At 45.2% G+C, this 16,956-nt stretch overlaps 1 protein-coding gene across 1 annotated transcript in view; it reads left to right on the plus strand.

The window, feature by feature from the left end:
- Plxnc1 (plexin C1) overlaps positions 1 to 16,956 on the plus strand; it is a 146,583-nt gene that overhangs the window by 64,548 nt on the left and 65,079 nt on the right. Inside the window, exons 7-10 of the mRNA XM_010629224.3 lie at positions 2,608 to 2,755; positions 7,011 to 7,098; positions 9,147 to 9,249; positions 9,387 to 9,482. Of these exons, the coding sequence (XP_010627526.1) occupies positions 2,608 to 2,755; positions 7,011 to 7,098; positions 9,147 to 9,249; positions 9,387 to 9,482 (435 nt within the window). The remainder of the gene's footprint in view (positions 1 to 2,607; positions 2,756 to 7,010; positions 7,099 to 9,146; positions 9,250 to 9,386; positions 9,483 to 16,956) is intronic.

Consider the following 16,956-nt stretch of genomic DNA (forward strand, 5'->3'; position numbering starts at 1 on the left):
GACGGATCCTCTCCATGCTGTCCTCCTCCTCATTTCTCCTTGGCTCTAAACAATGACCCACTTTTAACTCTTCCTCCGTACTTTGTCCGTAGACAAACTTACCCACTCCCGTGGCCTTATACATCACGGGTGTGCTCATAGCTCCTTTGCCTGCAGCCTAATCATCATCTCTCTGAGCTGCAGGTCATGTCTACCTCGACGTGTCTCTTGGTGATCAAAGTATCTAGAGCCAAAAATGTACCCAGATGTTCCCTCCACGTGTCCCATCTCAGAACTGGGCGCCTGTGTCCATGTATTTGCTTGCTCACCAGAATCCACATCCCCACTTCCAGTCCTGCCCGTGCTCTCTCCAGTGGACTCCTTGGGTCCATCCTGTTCTTTCCATTTCTACTGCATCACCCTAGCTCAGGTGCCTGTCAGCTCTCGACAGGCTCTTGGTGCCGCGTGACCCTGCAGTTCTGATCGAGTGGGCCGTCTCTCCTTCTCCTAGTCTGCAAGCTCTCTGAGGGCAAAAACCTGTATTATTTGATGCACAGATTATTCCATTCTTTGTGTAGCACTTGGACTGTGTTAGAAGCCTGTTAACTATTTATGGAACACCTAAGTGGAATGCTTATGTGAAACTGTGCAATTTCAGTTATGTGAAAATCGTGTGAGAACTAGGAGGAAATGAGAAGAAATTAAGGGTTGGGGAAAATAAGATTTTAGAGAACTTTCTGATACTCTGGGTGCAATGTTTGGGGAAGGGATTCGGTTTAAGATGTAGATGTAAATGAAATAGTACGTAGTCACCGGCTAAGATGTGATGAAGATGTCGCCCTGAACTGGAGCTCAGCTGCCTGTTCAGATGGGCCAGCGGCAGTGTTGTGGGTTTGTGCCCCTGAGTCCCTGGAGACTTCAGCCTGCTGATGTGCTGAGAGAACTTGCCTCTGCCCACATGGTTCTATGGCCCAGAAACAGAAATTTTTAAAAAGGAAAAGATGGGAGTGAGCCCCAAGGACTAGAACAGACTTTGAAAGCTTGTTAGAAGGCCAGGGACCCAGCAGAAGCTTAGGTGATGGTGCAGAGTCGAGGCAGAGGTCAGAAGTGTGACAAAAGGGAGACGCCCCCCAGGTGGTTGACCACAAGCAGCAGGGTCACCTCTTCCTGCAAGCTGAGTTTCCTCATCCTCAGCCACCTTCCCACCAGGTCCCCTTCCTGCACCTGACACCAGATGCCTCCCTGGCTGGCACATTAAACCTTTTAGTTTTCCTTCTCAATGGGAGAACTGACTGCTTTGTCCTTTTGGATAATTCATTTAAGAAAATTTGCCTTATGCCTTTGAATTTTCAAGATTTTTCTCTTTGTAGGGCTGGGGATTTACCTCAGTGGTGCCAAGCTCGATCCCCAGTACCAGAAAAAAAAAAAGTTTTCTCTTTGTGTCCCAGGTACACATTTACACCTGTACATGTACAAACGCACACCCCACACACATGAAGTCAGGACTTTGACCACAAACCAAACTTTAACTTTAAAAGTAGAGTCACACTGCCTTCTTTATTATCTAATAACATTCACAGTAAATAATAAAGAGACGACAAATGTATCTTAACACCTGAGAGATAAAGGCACACACCGTCTGTAATGAACTGTGGATCAGAGAAACAAGTGGAAATAGAATCATGTGCTTGGATAAGAATGCTTAATATCACAAAAACATAAATTTTTATAAGATGAATGCAAATACGTAGTATAATTCTAGTTAGAGTCACAGTCTCCACATCCCCTTTGGATAAAATGATTTTAAAGCTCGTATGGATGACTAATGTCTAGGAAATCTCAAGAAAATTATGAAAATAAAGATGAATAAGGAGGGATTTTCCCTATCAGATGTTAAATATATTTAAAGCCACAGTAGTAAAAACTTGGTGACACTGGAATAGAAGTAAATCAATAGATTTTTGGAACAGAGCAGTTTAGAAATGGATTCCAAATATATGGTAATTTCATATATGGCACAAGTGATTATTGCAGTTCAGTAGGAAAATGAGTTGTTGGGAATTTTTCTGTTTTTTAAGTAAATGGTTACGATATATCTGATTAACCATCTGGTGCAAATCAAATTGGACCCTCATTTCATAATATATATAGAAATAAATTCCAGATGGATTAAAGACATATAAGCTTTAAAAAAACAATTAGAACAGTTTTATACTTGGCTATAAGCTGGAGATTTGGAAGTATTTTATAGCCAAGACAAGAGAGCCTGCATTTGATTACACGAAGCACACTGTATAAGGGCAAGAGCGTCCACAAAGCAAAGTTATAAGACAAACAGTAGATTAGGAGAAAGTATATGTCAGAAACAAGACAGATAAGGATTAATATCTACACTGTGCAGAGAGCGCTTAAAATTGATAAGAAAAAAACACAGCAAAAATACGGTCAGAGTAGGGATATGTGATTCACAAAAGAGCAAATCTAATAGCCAATAAAACACCCATTTGTTCACTTCAGCTCTTCTGAGAAACTGTCTTCCTATGGCGAGTCAAAGGTGGGTCACTTTCGCTTCGGGCTGAACGTCGATGGTGTGAAGACAGTCATTTGTTCCGTGTCTTCTTCCCTCAGACCACCGTGACTGTGGTGGGACACTTCTCTTCAAGGCACTCGGAGTGCGTGGTGAAGAACATGGACACCAGCAAGGTGCTCTGCCAGGAGAAGAGCCAGGAAAACCAGGCTTGCACCTGTATCCTCCTCACCAGGCCAAGCTACCGAGGTGTGTGGGCTCTTCATGTTTCATTATAAAGTCAGGAGAGCAAGAGAACTTGCTGCTTTCAGATTGCCCGAAGAAGCAAGTTAGATAACAGGGACTCTGCCTTGCTCCTCTGCTGTCCTCTCTCTCTGCCCCCTGGGTGCCACTGTGGCTTCACCTCACCTCTACCTCATTTGTGGCTCTCAGCCCCACTATCAGATGAGCCCGGAGAACGACAGAGGAGGATGCTTGGCTAGGAGAGTGCAGTGAAGCCACCTTCGAGCCCACTCTGCCTGAATGGCTCGGACGGTTCAGAGATCCGACCCAGTGTTCTATCAGTTTAAGCCCATCCATTCTTTCATACAGGAAGCAGGTACTGAACATCTACCGTGTGCAAGACATTATGCTAGGTGTTAGGGTTACAGGGGCAACAAAGATGGAGCTGGCCCCTTGCCGAGAGTATTTATAACCTCCCGGGGTGGAGAGACATACACACCATGCAGTGTGTAAATGCAGGGAACTTAGAACACTGGGGAAGCACATGGCAAAGACACCAGGCCGACATGAAGGTGCGTAAGGAGGAAGCGATATCAGTCTGGGTGGAGAGACATACACACCATGCAGTGTGTAAATGCAGGGAACTTAGAACACTGGGGAAGCAAGCACATGGCAAAGACACCAGGCCGACATGAAGGTGCGTAAGGAGGAAGCGATATCAGTTCAAATAAAACGAGGATGAGCAGAGCTGAGCCAGACAAAAACAAGAGGGAAGCGTATTCCAGGCAGGGGCTAACTTGTGTGATGGCAGGAAGGAGGGAAAAGAGCTTTGCTGGAAGAAGCAGAATAGGTTCTGTATGGGAAAGACAACAGGGTAAAGACAGGTGGAAAATGGATTACAGAGACATCAGGCAAGGGACCGTCGAGGCCTTGTGACCCTGAACTCCATCCTGAGGCTGTGCCAAGACACTGAAAGGTCTAAGCTGGTGCTGGCACAGTCGGACTTAGATCAGGGAAAGGTGCAGTCGTGTGTGATCTCCTACTGGAATGTGAGCCCAGGGGGCAGGGCTCTGGGCTGACATCTTCACGGTTGTGCTCCAAAGAACAGCTGGCTCAAAACAGCCATTACAGTCAGTAATGGTGAATGGATGGATGGATGGATGGATGGCTGTAGGTGGAGCATGGGCCAGAAGAGGGGGGACTGAAAGAGTGAGCTCCAGAAGATCAGCGAGCAGGAAGCCACTGCAGTGGTCCGAGTGAGACAGTGTGAGGACGGGAGGACGGGCACCGGGTTGTCATGAAGCGGATGGGTCCCGGAAGTGGTTACGAGGCCAAGGGAGGACGGAGGAGTTTCTCAGGTGAGAAAGCAGAGTTGGGTCCGTGGGAGAGGCCTCCTGGCATGTGTGGTGGTCATACTGGAGGAGAGTGAGTTGTGTTGTGAGAACTAGGGCCACCCAGTGTCTTCCTCCACCAAGGCTGCCATAACAAGATCCTCAGACTGGGTGGTTTATAGACACTGACGTTTACTGCTTACCATTCAGGAGCCTGGGAACCCAAGATCCAGACATCAGCAGGTTCAGTGTCCGGTGCGGGCTCTCTGCTGCAGGAAGGGACAGAAAAGCGAGAAAGCCTCTCCTGCTTCTCTGAGGAGAATACTAATCCCATTCGTGAGGACTGAGTCCTCAGGATTGAATCACTCTCCAAAGGCCCCACCTAACAATGCTCCCACCTTGAGAATTAGGTCCCAGCGTACGAATTTTGAGGAAACACCAGCTTTCAGACTCCGTTGATTCTTTACTCCTTAAAGGAGAATTTAATGTTCCAGTTCAGAGACCTCAGCTTGCAAATGACTCTCAGTCGCTGGGCTCCTGGTGGCCACGTGGAAAATCGAGTCCGTTTTTCACTTTGTTCTCCCTATGGGAGCCTTTTTGATGCATCTCTGGTGACTTTGATCCTTAAAACGCAGACCTTGCTGCCCCGCAGAACATGCTCCTGAAGCATTTGAGATGCACTTGTGAAGCTGACTGGTTTTAGAGCTGCCATCAGTTGTACCCACCTCTCACCTGAGTACCTTGCCTACTCTCAGGCAGGCCAACGAAATCCCTTCCTCCTGCCTGTGCTCAGCCCACCTAAGGCCAAGGCCAAAACTTTGTCCAGGGCCTCCTCGCAGTAGCCTCACTTCTTTCAACAAATCCTGTTTGCCCTCTGCTTTGAAAAAGTGGGATAAAGTCACCTCTTCCATACAGCCTTGGTCCTCCACTGACAGCCGCTTCTGGGTACCCAGGGACTACGTGAAATGAGGATATAGCATTTCCTTGACTGGCCACCACTGCTGTCTTTTGGACCTTGTGTCCACAGCAGAGGTCACCGATATTCGTTTTCCTTGTGACATTTCTAATGTTCTGTGCATAGCTGGTGAATCAGCAAAGTATGACTTCCACACCTGTCACCCCTGGACAATTGTTGATTGTGTAGGAATGCATTTTCTCTGGGCGTCACTGTCCACACGTACGCACATTCCCGTAGCATTCATCGGATGTCTGTTCAGAAGTTCCCAGTCACAGGTCAGTCAGGTCGGGCCTCCAAACTCCCTTGTCTATAGAATGAAAGATTATTGTTCCACAGAAGCCCACTTCCCGGAGAGCAGAATGTATGTGGAATTCTGGCCATTGCAGTGAACCTTATTGCTGTACAAAAATCACTGGATTAGCCCAGGGATTTAGCTCAGCGGTTCGGTGGCCTGCCTTGCAAGCGCAAGGACCCGAGTTCAATCCCCGGTACCAAAAAAAAAAAAAATCACCGGATAGGGTTCTTAGATTTTGGAAACCACACACCAATAATGTTTCGGTAAGAAAATTAGGAGAGGATGGGCAGGGTGGTGCGTGCCTATACTCCCAGCACTCTGGGAGCCTGAGTAGTGTTAATTTGAGCCCAGCCTGGGAAATTTAGTGGCCAGTGAGATCCTGTTTCAAAAAAAAATTTTTTTTGAGCCAGGTGTGGTGGCGCACGCCTGTAATCCCAGCACTCGGGAGGCTGAGGCAGGAGGATCACTGTGAGTTCGAGACCAGCCTGGGCTCCATAGTGAGTTCCGGGTCAGTCTCAACTACATAGTGAGACCCTGTCTCAAACCGCCCCCCCAAGATTTTTTTTTGAGGGCCGGGGATGTAACCTAGTGTGAAGGGTCTGGGTTCAAATGTGATACCACAAGAAAGAAGGAAGAAGGAAAAGAAAAATGGAAGAAGGAAAGAAACAAAAGAGAGGGGAAGAGAGAGAGAAAATAGCACCAACAGAATCAGGTCAACTCTTTATTTCGTCAAGACGTAGATTTCAAAATTACCATCTACTGTCCCTTTAATTCACAGAAAAATAGGAATGCTCCTTCCTTAGAACTGGTCCCTGGACACAAAGGATTTGAAGGATGCTGCTGTGGGCAACAGCCCCGGAACCTGGCCCTGTGCGATTGTTATACAGGCAGCACTGCAACCCCCAGATCCCGGACCCCCGGGCCTCCTCAGTCAGAACATGTAGCATCATGGCCCTGGAATCAGTAACTTTCAGATGTTTCTCAAATGCTTCTGATAGGCATCTGGGCTTGGAAATCACTGCCTCGGGTAGAGTATCAATGTTTAGGGAGACACAGGAAACATTTTATTTTTCTGGAGCTGATTTAGCATTCAGCAGTTTTCATCCTTATTTTATTCTTGTGGGGCCCTCTAACCAACCGGTAGGTTTTACCAAAACAAATAAGAAAGCCTTCCTCATGGATTTGACAACAGCTGAGTCCAAGAAGATCATGGATCTCCACACCGGGGAGCCACACTTAGAGTTTGTTAGGTAAATATTTGCAAAGTGTGGATTCTTCCAAAGGTGCAGGATTTCCTTTCTAGCACACTGACTTTCATATCCTAGGCACTTCTTGCTCGCTGGCTTGTTTTATTCTTATGTCTTGGCCAATTACAAGCGGAGATAGTGATCCCAGGGAGAGTATGAGATGTAAATGGGCTGTAAAATGGCTTTTCCTGGTGATTATTCGCAGGAGCCTTGCAGCTGGAGTTGGGCTCAGTCTGTTTGGAGACCTGCACACTGCTCTGTGGCTGCCTGGCGCGAATGCCCGTGGGGAAAGAGCCACACACTGACTGAAATGTTGGCGAACAGCTGGCACACCCGTGCCCGCGATGCAGGGATAGCAAAATATTTATTTATTTCCTTTGTGCCTTTACAGCTACGCTCCGCTGTAGCAGGAATGCGCTGTCAGTGACTTTGCCCCCTTTCTCTCTTCCAGATGTCTTACTTGTCAACGTGACGTTCTCCTTCGGTTTTTTAAATTTATCAGAAAGATTCAACTTTACCAACTGCTCATCGTTAAGAGAGTAAGGTTCTATTTGAAATTTAAATATTCTCTCATTGGTTTTAATTCATTTGCCTTACTCCTCAATTTCCTAAAGAACTGTTTTGTGGAGTAGAACTTTTTTTCAAAGTGTCTTGTGGAACATGGCCTTACAGGAGCAGAGAGAGAGAGAGAGACACTGGGCTAATAACAAGTGACCCGGAGCCACCAGGGAGAGGCTGCGCCCCCAGTCCTCTCGCAATGAGAGATGTAACCACTATTTTCCCCCCAAGGAGCACAGCGGCATTGGGAACCACCCTAGGGGTCAGAAAATAGACTCCAGGGCAGAAGATGAATTCCCTTTTGCTAAAAGAACATGTTCATTCTACCCTCTTTTTTATTTATTTATTGGCACCGGGGATCGAACTCGGGTCCTTGAGCTTGTGAGGCAGGCAATGGAACCACTGCGCTACATCCCCGGCCCTGAGTTCTTCCCTCTTAGAGGGATTGACTGATGGACTTTTGTGGTGCTAGCGATGGAACCCAGGGGCTGTGTGCTCCACCACTGAGCTGCACCCAAATCTTCTGCTCCCTCATTGCCACCCTTAGCCCCTGTGAGGGAAAGACCCCAGATTAGGGCCACACCCCAGTGCTGGGTTCTGAAGCACCGAGAAGACAGGAAATGCTTCTCAGAGTCGTGACCTTCCCCTTGGACGTCGGTGGAGGTCCCCGTGGAACAACAGGAAAGCCGTATTATTAGCAATTCACTGCCATGAGTGAACTCTGTAAGCACCAAATATGAGCTTCTCTTGGGCTTGGCCTGGGAGCCGGTGTTTCTACGGAGAAAGTGAATTCAGACTTGAAACTGAGTTGGAGAGCCGCTCTGGAACTCACCTGTACCGCGGAGGCACTTTGAAAGGGAACAGCACCAGGCCAGGGGTGGTGATTTCTGAGAAAGAGAATGAACTAGGGAAGAAAAGTATAAATCTTAATACAGAAAGCCTCAGAAGTCCAGAAAATAGGAAGGGGGTGGGGCATAATTAAATAGAATTTTTAGGTCAAAGGGAGTTTTTCTTGTTTTTTAAAGTAGCTCCCCTGGTCTGCAGTTTTAGAGGCCAGAAGAAAGCATCTTGCCCTGGTCACACTGCTACCAAACTAAGAATCAGACCTCAGTCCCAGGTTCCCCCAGAGGGCGAGTGCCCTCCAAGGGAGCAGCTTCCTGTTAGCAAAGGGCTTGGAACAGTAACCCTGCCCCAGGGGCAGAAGAAGCGTCAGTCACAGATCTCTTCCACCGTGCAGCTGAGTCTCTCCTCTCCCTGGAAACTGCAGTCTCTGGAGGTCAGAACCTCGGGATGCTTCAGCAGCACTTGGAGGATATATCAGATGCAGCCTGGGTCCCCTTGCCCGGCACTCGTAGCCCTTGCTGGCCTCTGCTGAGCTCTCCTCTGGCCTCCCTTGGCCACATTTCTACCACCCCCATTTTTCTTCTATCATTTCTTTAACTGCAGCTATTCTAATGCAAGCTTTTCGAGTCCTCCATGGTTACTCATGCATGACAGATTATCTGATCAGTAGACACAACTCTTCCTTAATTCGATTATAAAGCAAAGGCAAGCACCTCATTTCCTCTGCCTGCCAGAGAGCACTTTTCATCTCCCATTTTCCAGGCAGTTGGAAGTGTGGCTGCTGCAGTGGTCAGGACTGGCTGGAGGTGGCAGTGGGAGAGTGAGATCTGTCCCCACTGGCGCTTACCGGCGGGTGACAAATAGCAGGACTGGATTCAGAAACAGATGCCGCGAGTTTGTGTTGCCCGCAGACCAGCGGGTGACCCCAGCTTCCGGTTTCCATGGCAATACCACTGCAGGTGGGACACCGCTCCATCAACCCCGAGGGCAGGACACAAAGTCTTGTTCCTCGCTGGCTCAGGGCGCTGTGTTCTCTCCCCTGTTCTTCCCAGCCTGTCCAGGGATTGTTTGTTTTTTTTAAAGTCTTTTCAGCCCTCTACTTGCACACTGCATGCCAGAGAGAAATCTGGGATCTGAACTGTTCCCTAAAAGTGTGGGGATTGAATTGGTTTTTCCATGTTCCCAGATGCTCAGCGTGCACTGGAACTGGCTGTGCCTGGTGTAAGCGCGAGAGAAAGTGCATCCACCCCTTCACATTTTGTGACCCTTCTGATTATGAGAGAAACCAGGTAAAGTGATCCTCTTGCTATTACAAGATTTATCCAAAAAATGAATTTTGTGTCCTCCCAGCCCCACCCCGCCTCCTGGGCTCTCCTCACACTTTGAATTTCCCTCCTGCCTGGGGCTGAGATGTTCTCTGTTTCAGGAACTCTGCCACATTGCTGTGGAGAAGCTGCCAAAGATGCCTGGAGGAGGAAGATTCAGGGAGACTAAGAAGAACAGGACTCACCCAGGTCTCCAGGTCTGACCCTGTTTTTGTGTTGAGAATAAAAAAAAAAGTCCCTTTTTGATGACGGCCACAACTGCCACTCTTCTGAGTTCCTTTTTAAAATTCTCTATTTTACCTACTGCCCAAAATTCCCTTTTTTCCCCATTTGTTTTTAAACCAAGTTTCACTTAATTGGCTCAATACATCAAGGGCTGCACACTCACTCACAGAAATTAAAACTCTGTAATTGTGAAAAATGGTGTTGTTCCATAGGACTAAAATTGTAAAGGTGACTTTGGGACTTGTTAGAGGAGAATTAGAAGGAAACGGAGTGCTCAGTCTTAGGGAACTTCAGTTTGAACCAAATATCATGACCGCAGCTCTAGGGTTGTATGTGTGGACAGGGCTTTATGAAAAGCATACAAACTAATCTGAATGAAATCGTGGGTTTTGTCTTGTTTTATCCTTCTAGGTATGATTAAACCGGTGGTTAATGGTGCTAAGAGAGAATTGCTATACAATGTGTATTTCTCTTTCCTTTTCAAAAGTGGTGCTTTTTCATATTTGGTTGGAATTTTTTTTTTTTTATTTTCTTCCTGATCACTAAACTCAGCACGTCTGCCAAGAGGGGGCCGTTTAAACATTTCTGGAGGACATATGTGGCTCTTTCAGAGCACAACTAGGTGCTGGCTTCACTCAATGAGCCAAAGTTCCCTGTGCATCTCTACATGGTAAAAAACAAACCAAAAGAGCGCAAGTTCCTATTCTCATTAACCTTGAAGTCTGGCAGGATCAGACAAATTAAAAACAACAGCATTAAGAGCACTAAGAAAGGCTCTGTTTTCTACTTCATGACGAACCTGTGGCTTTGACTTCGCCATTTACAGCTATTTAAGGTCAAGTGCCAATATAAATAAGTAGCACATTTTTAATCATTACTGAAAAGTTGATAGTAACATTAGGTGAATTAAGTAACAGGCAGAGGGAATGTGAATTCAAATGGATTATGCAGTTAATTAAAGCATTAGAAAAGCTTGGTGTGCCAATATCTCTGAACTTTGAAAGTCTTTGAGGTTTAATTAAATGATGGGCTACTTTTCCTTCCCATTGGTTTGTAAAACTAAGAAGTAGTGACAGGGACGTGAATCAAGGAGACAGTGGCTTTTTTTTTCTTTTAATTGAAATTTGTTGTTATTTTTTAGTTTCATTAAAAATACACAACAATTTTTACTACGTGTACTATTTTTAAGCGTAAGGTTCAGTCGTGTTAATTATAGTCACAGGCTGTGTAGCCCATCTCCAGAACACTTCACATCCTGTGAAACTGAAACTCCGTACTCATTAAATAACTTCATCCTTCTTTCCCCCAGCCCCTGGTAACTGCCATTCTCTTTTCTGTCTTTGTCTTCAGTAAGTAGAATCAGTATCCATCTTTTTGTGACTGGCTTGCTGTACTTAACAAATGTTCCCAAGGCTTATCCGTGGATAAGAAATCCCTTCATTTTTTCGGGCTGAGCAATGTTCCAATATAAACATACACCATATTTTGTTTAATCATTCCTCCGTGGATGGCTTACGTTGCTTCCACATTTTAGCTCTTATGAATAATGTTGGTATGAACATAGTTACACAACTATCTCTTCAAGACCTTCGTTTCAGTTCTTTTGGCTCTAAGCCCAATAGAAGTTGCTGGATCATATTTTGATTGTGTTTTTATTTTTATTTTTATTGGTGTTTTGAGTCAAGGTCTCACTATGTAGTCCAGGCTGGCCTTGAACTCACTAGCCCAAGCTAGCCTTGAATTCATGGTGATCCTCCTGCTTCAGCCTCCCAAACGCTGGGATTACAGGTATGTGCCATCATGCCCGACCTTATTTTTAATTTTTTTGAGGACATAATTCACTGTTTTCCGTAGCAGCTGTACCATTTTACACTTCTACTAACAGAGTGCACAAGTATTCCAGTTTCTTGCAGTTTCACCAACACTTGCTTTGGGGTTGTTTTTCTGGTTTCTGTTTTGTCTTGTTTTTGATAGTATCCATTCTTGTGGATGTGAGGTGATATCTCTTGGTGATTATGATTTGTATTTCCTAATGACATGTGATGTGGGCTATCTTTTCATGGCCTTGCTGGCCGTGTATTTATCTCACAAGATATGTCATTTGTAAACATTCTCTCCCACTTCGTAGGTTGCCTTTTCATCCTGTTGTTTATTTGTTTGACTATTTGGTGGTGCTGAGAAAGGAACACAAGGCCTGCTGCATGCCAGACAAGCGCTCTATCAATTATGTCACTTGATGCTGAGAAGTTTTTAATTTTGGTGAAGTCCAAATTACCTATTTTTTCTTCTGTCCCTATGGGTTTAGGGTCAGACCCAAGAAATGTCAAATCCAATGTCTTGAAGTTTTTCAAACTTCATATTTTCTTCTATTTTTTTTTTTTTTTTTTTTTTTTTTTGCCATGAATGGTATTGGCACTCTTACTGAAATCATTTGGCCATATATGTGAAAGTTTATTGCCCGGTGCTCATTTCTATTCCATTGTTCTCTATATCAGTCTTTGATTATTACCATATTGTTTAATTCTTGTAGTTTTTACAATACATTTTGGAATCAACTTTGCTCTTTTGTTTTGCTCTGGTTTTTTTTTTTTTTTTTAGGCAGGGTCTTGTTATGTAGTTCAGGCTGGCCTCAAACTCTCGGTGATCCTCCTGCCTCAGCCTCCAGAGTGCTGGGATTACAGGCGTGTGCAACTTTGTTCTTTTATGAAGATTGTTTTAGGTAAACTTAAACTTTCAATGTTGAGATCATTGTTGATTCATATGTAGTTTTAAGAAAAGAATGCATAAAAATTTTACCTGGTTTTCTCTCAAAGTGACATCTTGCAAACGAGAGCATAAGATCACAGCAAAGATACTGACACTGCCAAAAAGACACAGAAGGGCCATCACCAAGGCTCTCCCCATGCCGCTCTTACAGCCCCACCCACTTCCTCCCTCCCACTCCCTAGCTCTAATGCCTGGCAACCACGAATCTGTTCTCCTTTTCTCTAATTTTGTTATTTCAAGGATTTTGTGCAAATGGAATCATCCAGATATACTCTTTGGGAGGCTAACTTTTAAAATTAAATTTTAACCGGTACATAAAACCATTAAAATTATACATACTGATGGAGTGCCATAGGGTATCTATGGAAATTCATCCAAGTTCTTTTATGTATCAATAATTTGTTTTTTTATTGCCAAGTAATGGTCCAGAGTAATAGCTCTTTAAACTTCTTTTATCTTTAAGAAGAAAAGATGTAGTTGCTGTATCCTGGTTTCCTGTATTGTGCCCTCCTGTACCTTTTGAACTTGACGCTGTGTGGTTAAAAGAAGTGGGGTCACCAAGTGAGAAGGAGGAGCCAGGCACAGTCTGTCTTCCGTGCCTCTCTGGGGATCGCCCTTCTGGGTTTGGAGAACGACATTTTGTTGATACTGACATGTTTTCTTTCAGTACGTGACTCAGAGCAGAATATCAGTTTGGACTGACAGGGAATGGAGGGCCGTTTGTCACAGGAGGGATTTCTCATGCTCTGTGAAACACTGATGTCTTTCATTACCACATAGAATGTGTAACATCCTGGTTTCCATTTAGGGGCCTCATGTCGGCCATGAGCAGAGCACCCTACTTTTTGTAACTGTTCCCAGCAGAGAAGCCACTGAGAGCTGTCCTTTAATGCATCTCAACCGCGTCACGCGTGTGCCCAGTGCTTCCCGTGTGCTGAGCCCCGAGAAGGGCCCAGGCTCCCCCCTGCGCTCCTTGGTCCTGCGCTTGGGTTGGTTCTTCCCGCAGGTATTTATGGAGCGTGGATTAGATGCCATTATACTGAGCCCTGGCGATACCATGTGGAGGACAGAGATGACCGGGCACCTGTCTGGCCATCAGTCTTAAGAATTTTACCCATGAGTGCATGGGAAACAAAGCAAGAACAGAAATGTTACTACAGGGTTAGCACCTGAAGGAGCACAGACCAGAGAGCCTCTCTGTACCGGGAGCCCTGTCTCAGCCCTTCCTGTTTATTGAAGCCCAGTGCCTGGCAGTTCAACACACTTAAACAGGGCGCTGGCTTAAGCCTCTGATTGATGGGTGGATTGATTGAGGGAGAGGGCATTTGGGCTCACTGTTGGGGGGAAGAGGAGCATCCAGACACGTGGAGACCGAAGAGCACGAGTTCTAAGCAGAGGAGCCAGCGATAGCCAGAGTGTGGTAGGGGATGAGAAAATCCCAGGACCCTTTCCAGGAAACCCTTGGTCAGTTGACGTGGCTGGAAGAGGGTGCAGGCACTGGTGGCATAGGCCTGAGAGGAGCCTGAGCACCTGCTCCAACAGCGCGGAGACTTTACCTTTCTCACCAGCGGCAATGGAAGACATTAGTTTACTCAAGACATTAGTTTAAATGCATGGGGTTGCTCTTCCAAGGTTGTGGTGCTCAGAAGGCAGAGTTCCAGGAGCACACACCCTGCCCCGGAAACACATGCCGTCATTTATCAGAGGAGCTGCATCAAGGAAAAGCTCGACCAAATGAGGGAGAGAAACTCAAATCTAGGAGGAGTTCTTTCGGCTGCACAGCTCTCTCTCCCTCTCTCTCTCCATCACTGGCCCTGTGGCCCTGCACCAACCACTTTTCCCTCCATTTCCCACCATTCTTCTGCCTTCTACCTTCACCTGCCTCCCTTGCCTGCTCTCAAGGGAAGGTTGTGTCAGCCTGTGCTACAAGGCCCTTCTGGTGTTCGTTGTCCCCCATAAAGTGCTCATTTCTATAGGGCAGAGATTAACCACACAAAGCCACAACTCCTGCTCTCCAGGAATATACAAATTGTTCCTCTTTCTGTCCCTTGCACCTGCTCTTCTCTTCCTCCTTCACTTTTGAATGTGCATTTTAATTGCTCACTGACCATCCAGATGGGGGTGCTTTCAGAAGAGAAATTAAGCGATGGGCATGCTTCTTTTGAATAGCTTCTAGGGGTGTAGCCCTTTGCTAGGTGCTGTAGGATTCACTTCCATTGGTTCATTTAATCATCCATTAAAAATGTGTTTGTTGAGCTGGGTGTGACAGTGCCTACCTTTAATCCCAGCACTCCTGAGAGGGTAAAGCAGAAGGATTATCTCGAGTCCTCGGCCAGCCTGAACTCTGTAGCTGATTAAAAGAGAAAGTGTTTGGGCAACTACTTGGACAAGCAGGCAGAATATGTGCCCTCATGGCCCTTATGTTGTAGAAGGTAGAATATTCTGGAGGAAGTGAGATACCTTTTCATCAAAGAGTTAAATATATACAACAGAAAACATGCCTGAATGTACGGACTTGAATAGTGCTAGTTAACATTTGTTGAGCCCTTGCTATGCCCTGAGCTCATAGTGTCTCTTTATTTAAGCTTCACAGTGGACTTCTTTTCTCCATTTTATTGACATGGAAATTTTGGCTTAGAAAAAAATAAGTAGACAGTTAATGGTAGATAAGAGATTTAAACCCAGGCAGTATGACTCAAGCATTCACAGCTTTAACCACTACCCTACATCATCTGACCTAAGTGGGGTAGAAATAAATGTTAAACCACATCACATTGGTGCTATGAAGATCTGTCCGAAGGGGAGGAAACAAGTATTGGCCACTCCAGGCATTAGGCAGCCAGCCACAACTCACCACAGATCTGGGAAAGGACAGAGTGTCCCTAGGTCAGAAAGGTAAAACTGTGCCTCTCTGTACGTGGGTGGACCTGTCACCTTCTCCCTGGAGGTCTCCCCTCTGTGCACTATTGAAGTTTCCAGACCACTGGGAAATTACAGCCCCAGTCCCCCAGGGCCTGTACCTATAAAGGAACATGCAGGGGGCACTGAGTAAGGAATGGATCACCTTTTTGTTCCATTGAAATCTACTTTTTCTTTGGTAGAACTGTATTTTACTATTTGCTTTCCATGTCTCACCTGTTTTTGACCCTTTTCCACTGCTGGTTACCACTCTGCTCAGTTTATACATTTCATGAATGTATTATTTCCATCTTCTTCTGTGTCATTAATAAAGATGTTAAATAATTCTGAACCAAATACTCACCCCTGTAGAGCCCTATAGGACACTTTCTTTTAATTAGTTGTGCTGCCTTTCATCTCTCTCATGTCCTTTGGTTTCAGATTTCCAGCTGGTTTGGATTCTGTGGCTTTTTATCCAGGCCTGTTTGAACCAATTTCACGAATGAAAATCTGAGTGACGTTTTACCAAGTGTTGATTCAGTTCCAGGCCCACAGAGAGCTTGGCTATATTCAGATTTTTTTCCCTAACAGACTAATAGAGTACAATTTGGTCTTAATAAACTGAGCCTTCCTAATGCACTTCTTTCCAATATTCTTTTCAATCATATCAGTATTTTCTCTATTAATGTCATAGTAATTTGAATTGTGTTGATGTCAAACTTCATGAAAGGTACTCTTCACTGTCAGGAGTAATCCTCTTAGACCTTTTCAAAGATAACTGTTTCTAAGTGGTTGTGCTATTGCCAATATCTTGTAATGACTTAGTTTTTGAAAAAAACAAAAAACCTAAAAACAACTGGGCATAGTATAAGTCACCTAATTAACCAGTTTCCAGTGTGCTTTCTTATATAAAACAGAGAGTGATTTAAACTCACAAGAGACCAGACTTTAGAGTACTTTATTAAAGAATTTACAGTGGTGGCCCCATTTAAAAATAGCTCTTCAGGGCTGGGGATTTAGCTCAGTGGTTCCACCACCTGCCTGGCAAGCACAAGGTCCTGAGCTCGATCCCCGGCACCAAAAATAAATAATAAATAAATAAAAATTTTTAAAACAGCTCAAGTCTTTAAAAATGTAACTAACAGGAAGTGAACCCTTCCAAGGTTGTTTGCTGGGCATCCTAGGGCCGTGGCGTGGTGAATAACACGCCAGGGTGATTTGATTTGGCATATGGAAATCCTTGGCTATCGGAGGGAGAATCTCACTGGAGAGCTGTAAGAAATCCTCTGTGTGTCAAGCTCAATCATGTTTTTAAATTAACCCCCTCTGTGGGCAAGGTTGTAGGGCTGGTTACTTATGTCACATTGTGAATTAACTCTTCATTAAAACATAAAAACAGATCTAAAGTAGAGTATGTGGGATACTCATGAGAAGGTCTTTCTTTGCCCTTTGTCTTTACTGGATTTAAAAAAATCTTTATCAGCAAATACAGAAAATATATTTCTAAGAATTGCTGCAGCCATCTGACTGACCTTTTTAATGTTTGTACAGTTTCTTGGGTACCTGCACTTTTTATTTAGGAGTCTCCTCTTAGAAGCTCTTTAGCTCACTGATCAAGAGTAGGACACTCAGCCGGGCATGGCAGCAAATACCTGTAATCCCAGCACTCGGGGAGGCTGAGGCAGGGGGAGCGCTGTGAGTTGGAGCTCAGTCTGGACTCCATAGTGGGTTCAAGGCCAGCCTGAACTGCATAGCGAGACCCTATCTGAAAAAAAAAAAAAA

Source organism: Fukomys damarensis, unplaced genomic scaffold, assembly GCF_012274545.1.
Source record: "Fukomys damarensis isolate Sample0158 unplaced genomic scaffold, DMR_v1.0_HiC HiC_scaffold_15, whole genome shotgun sequence".
Taxonomy (NCBI): domain Eukaryota; kingdom Metazoa; phylum Chordata; class Mammalia; order Rodentia; family Bathyergidae; genus Fukomys; species Fukomys damarensis.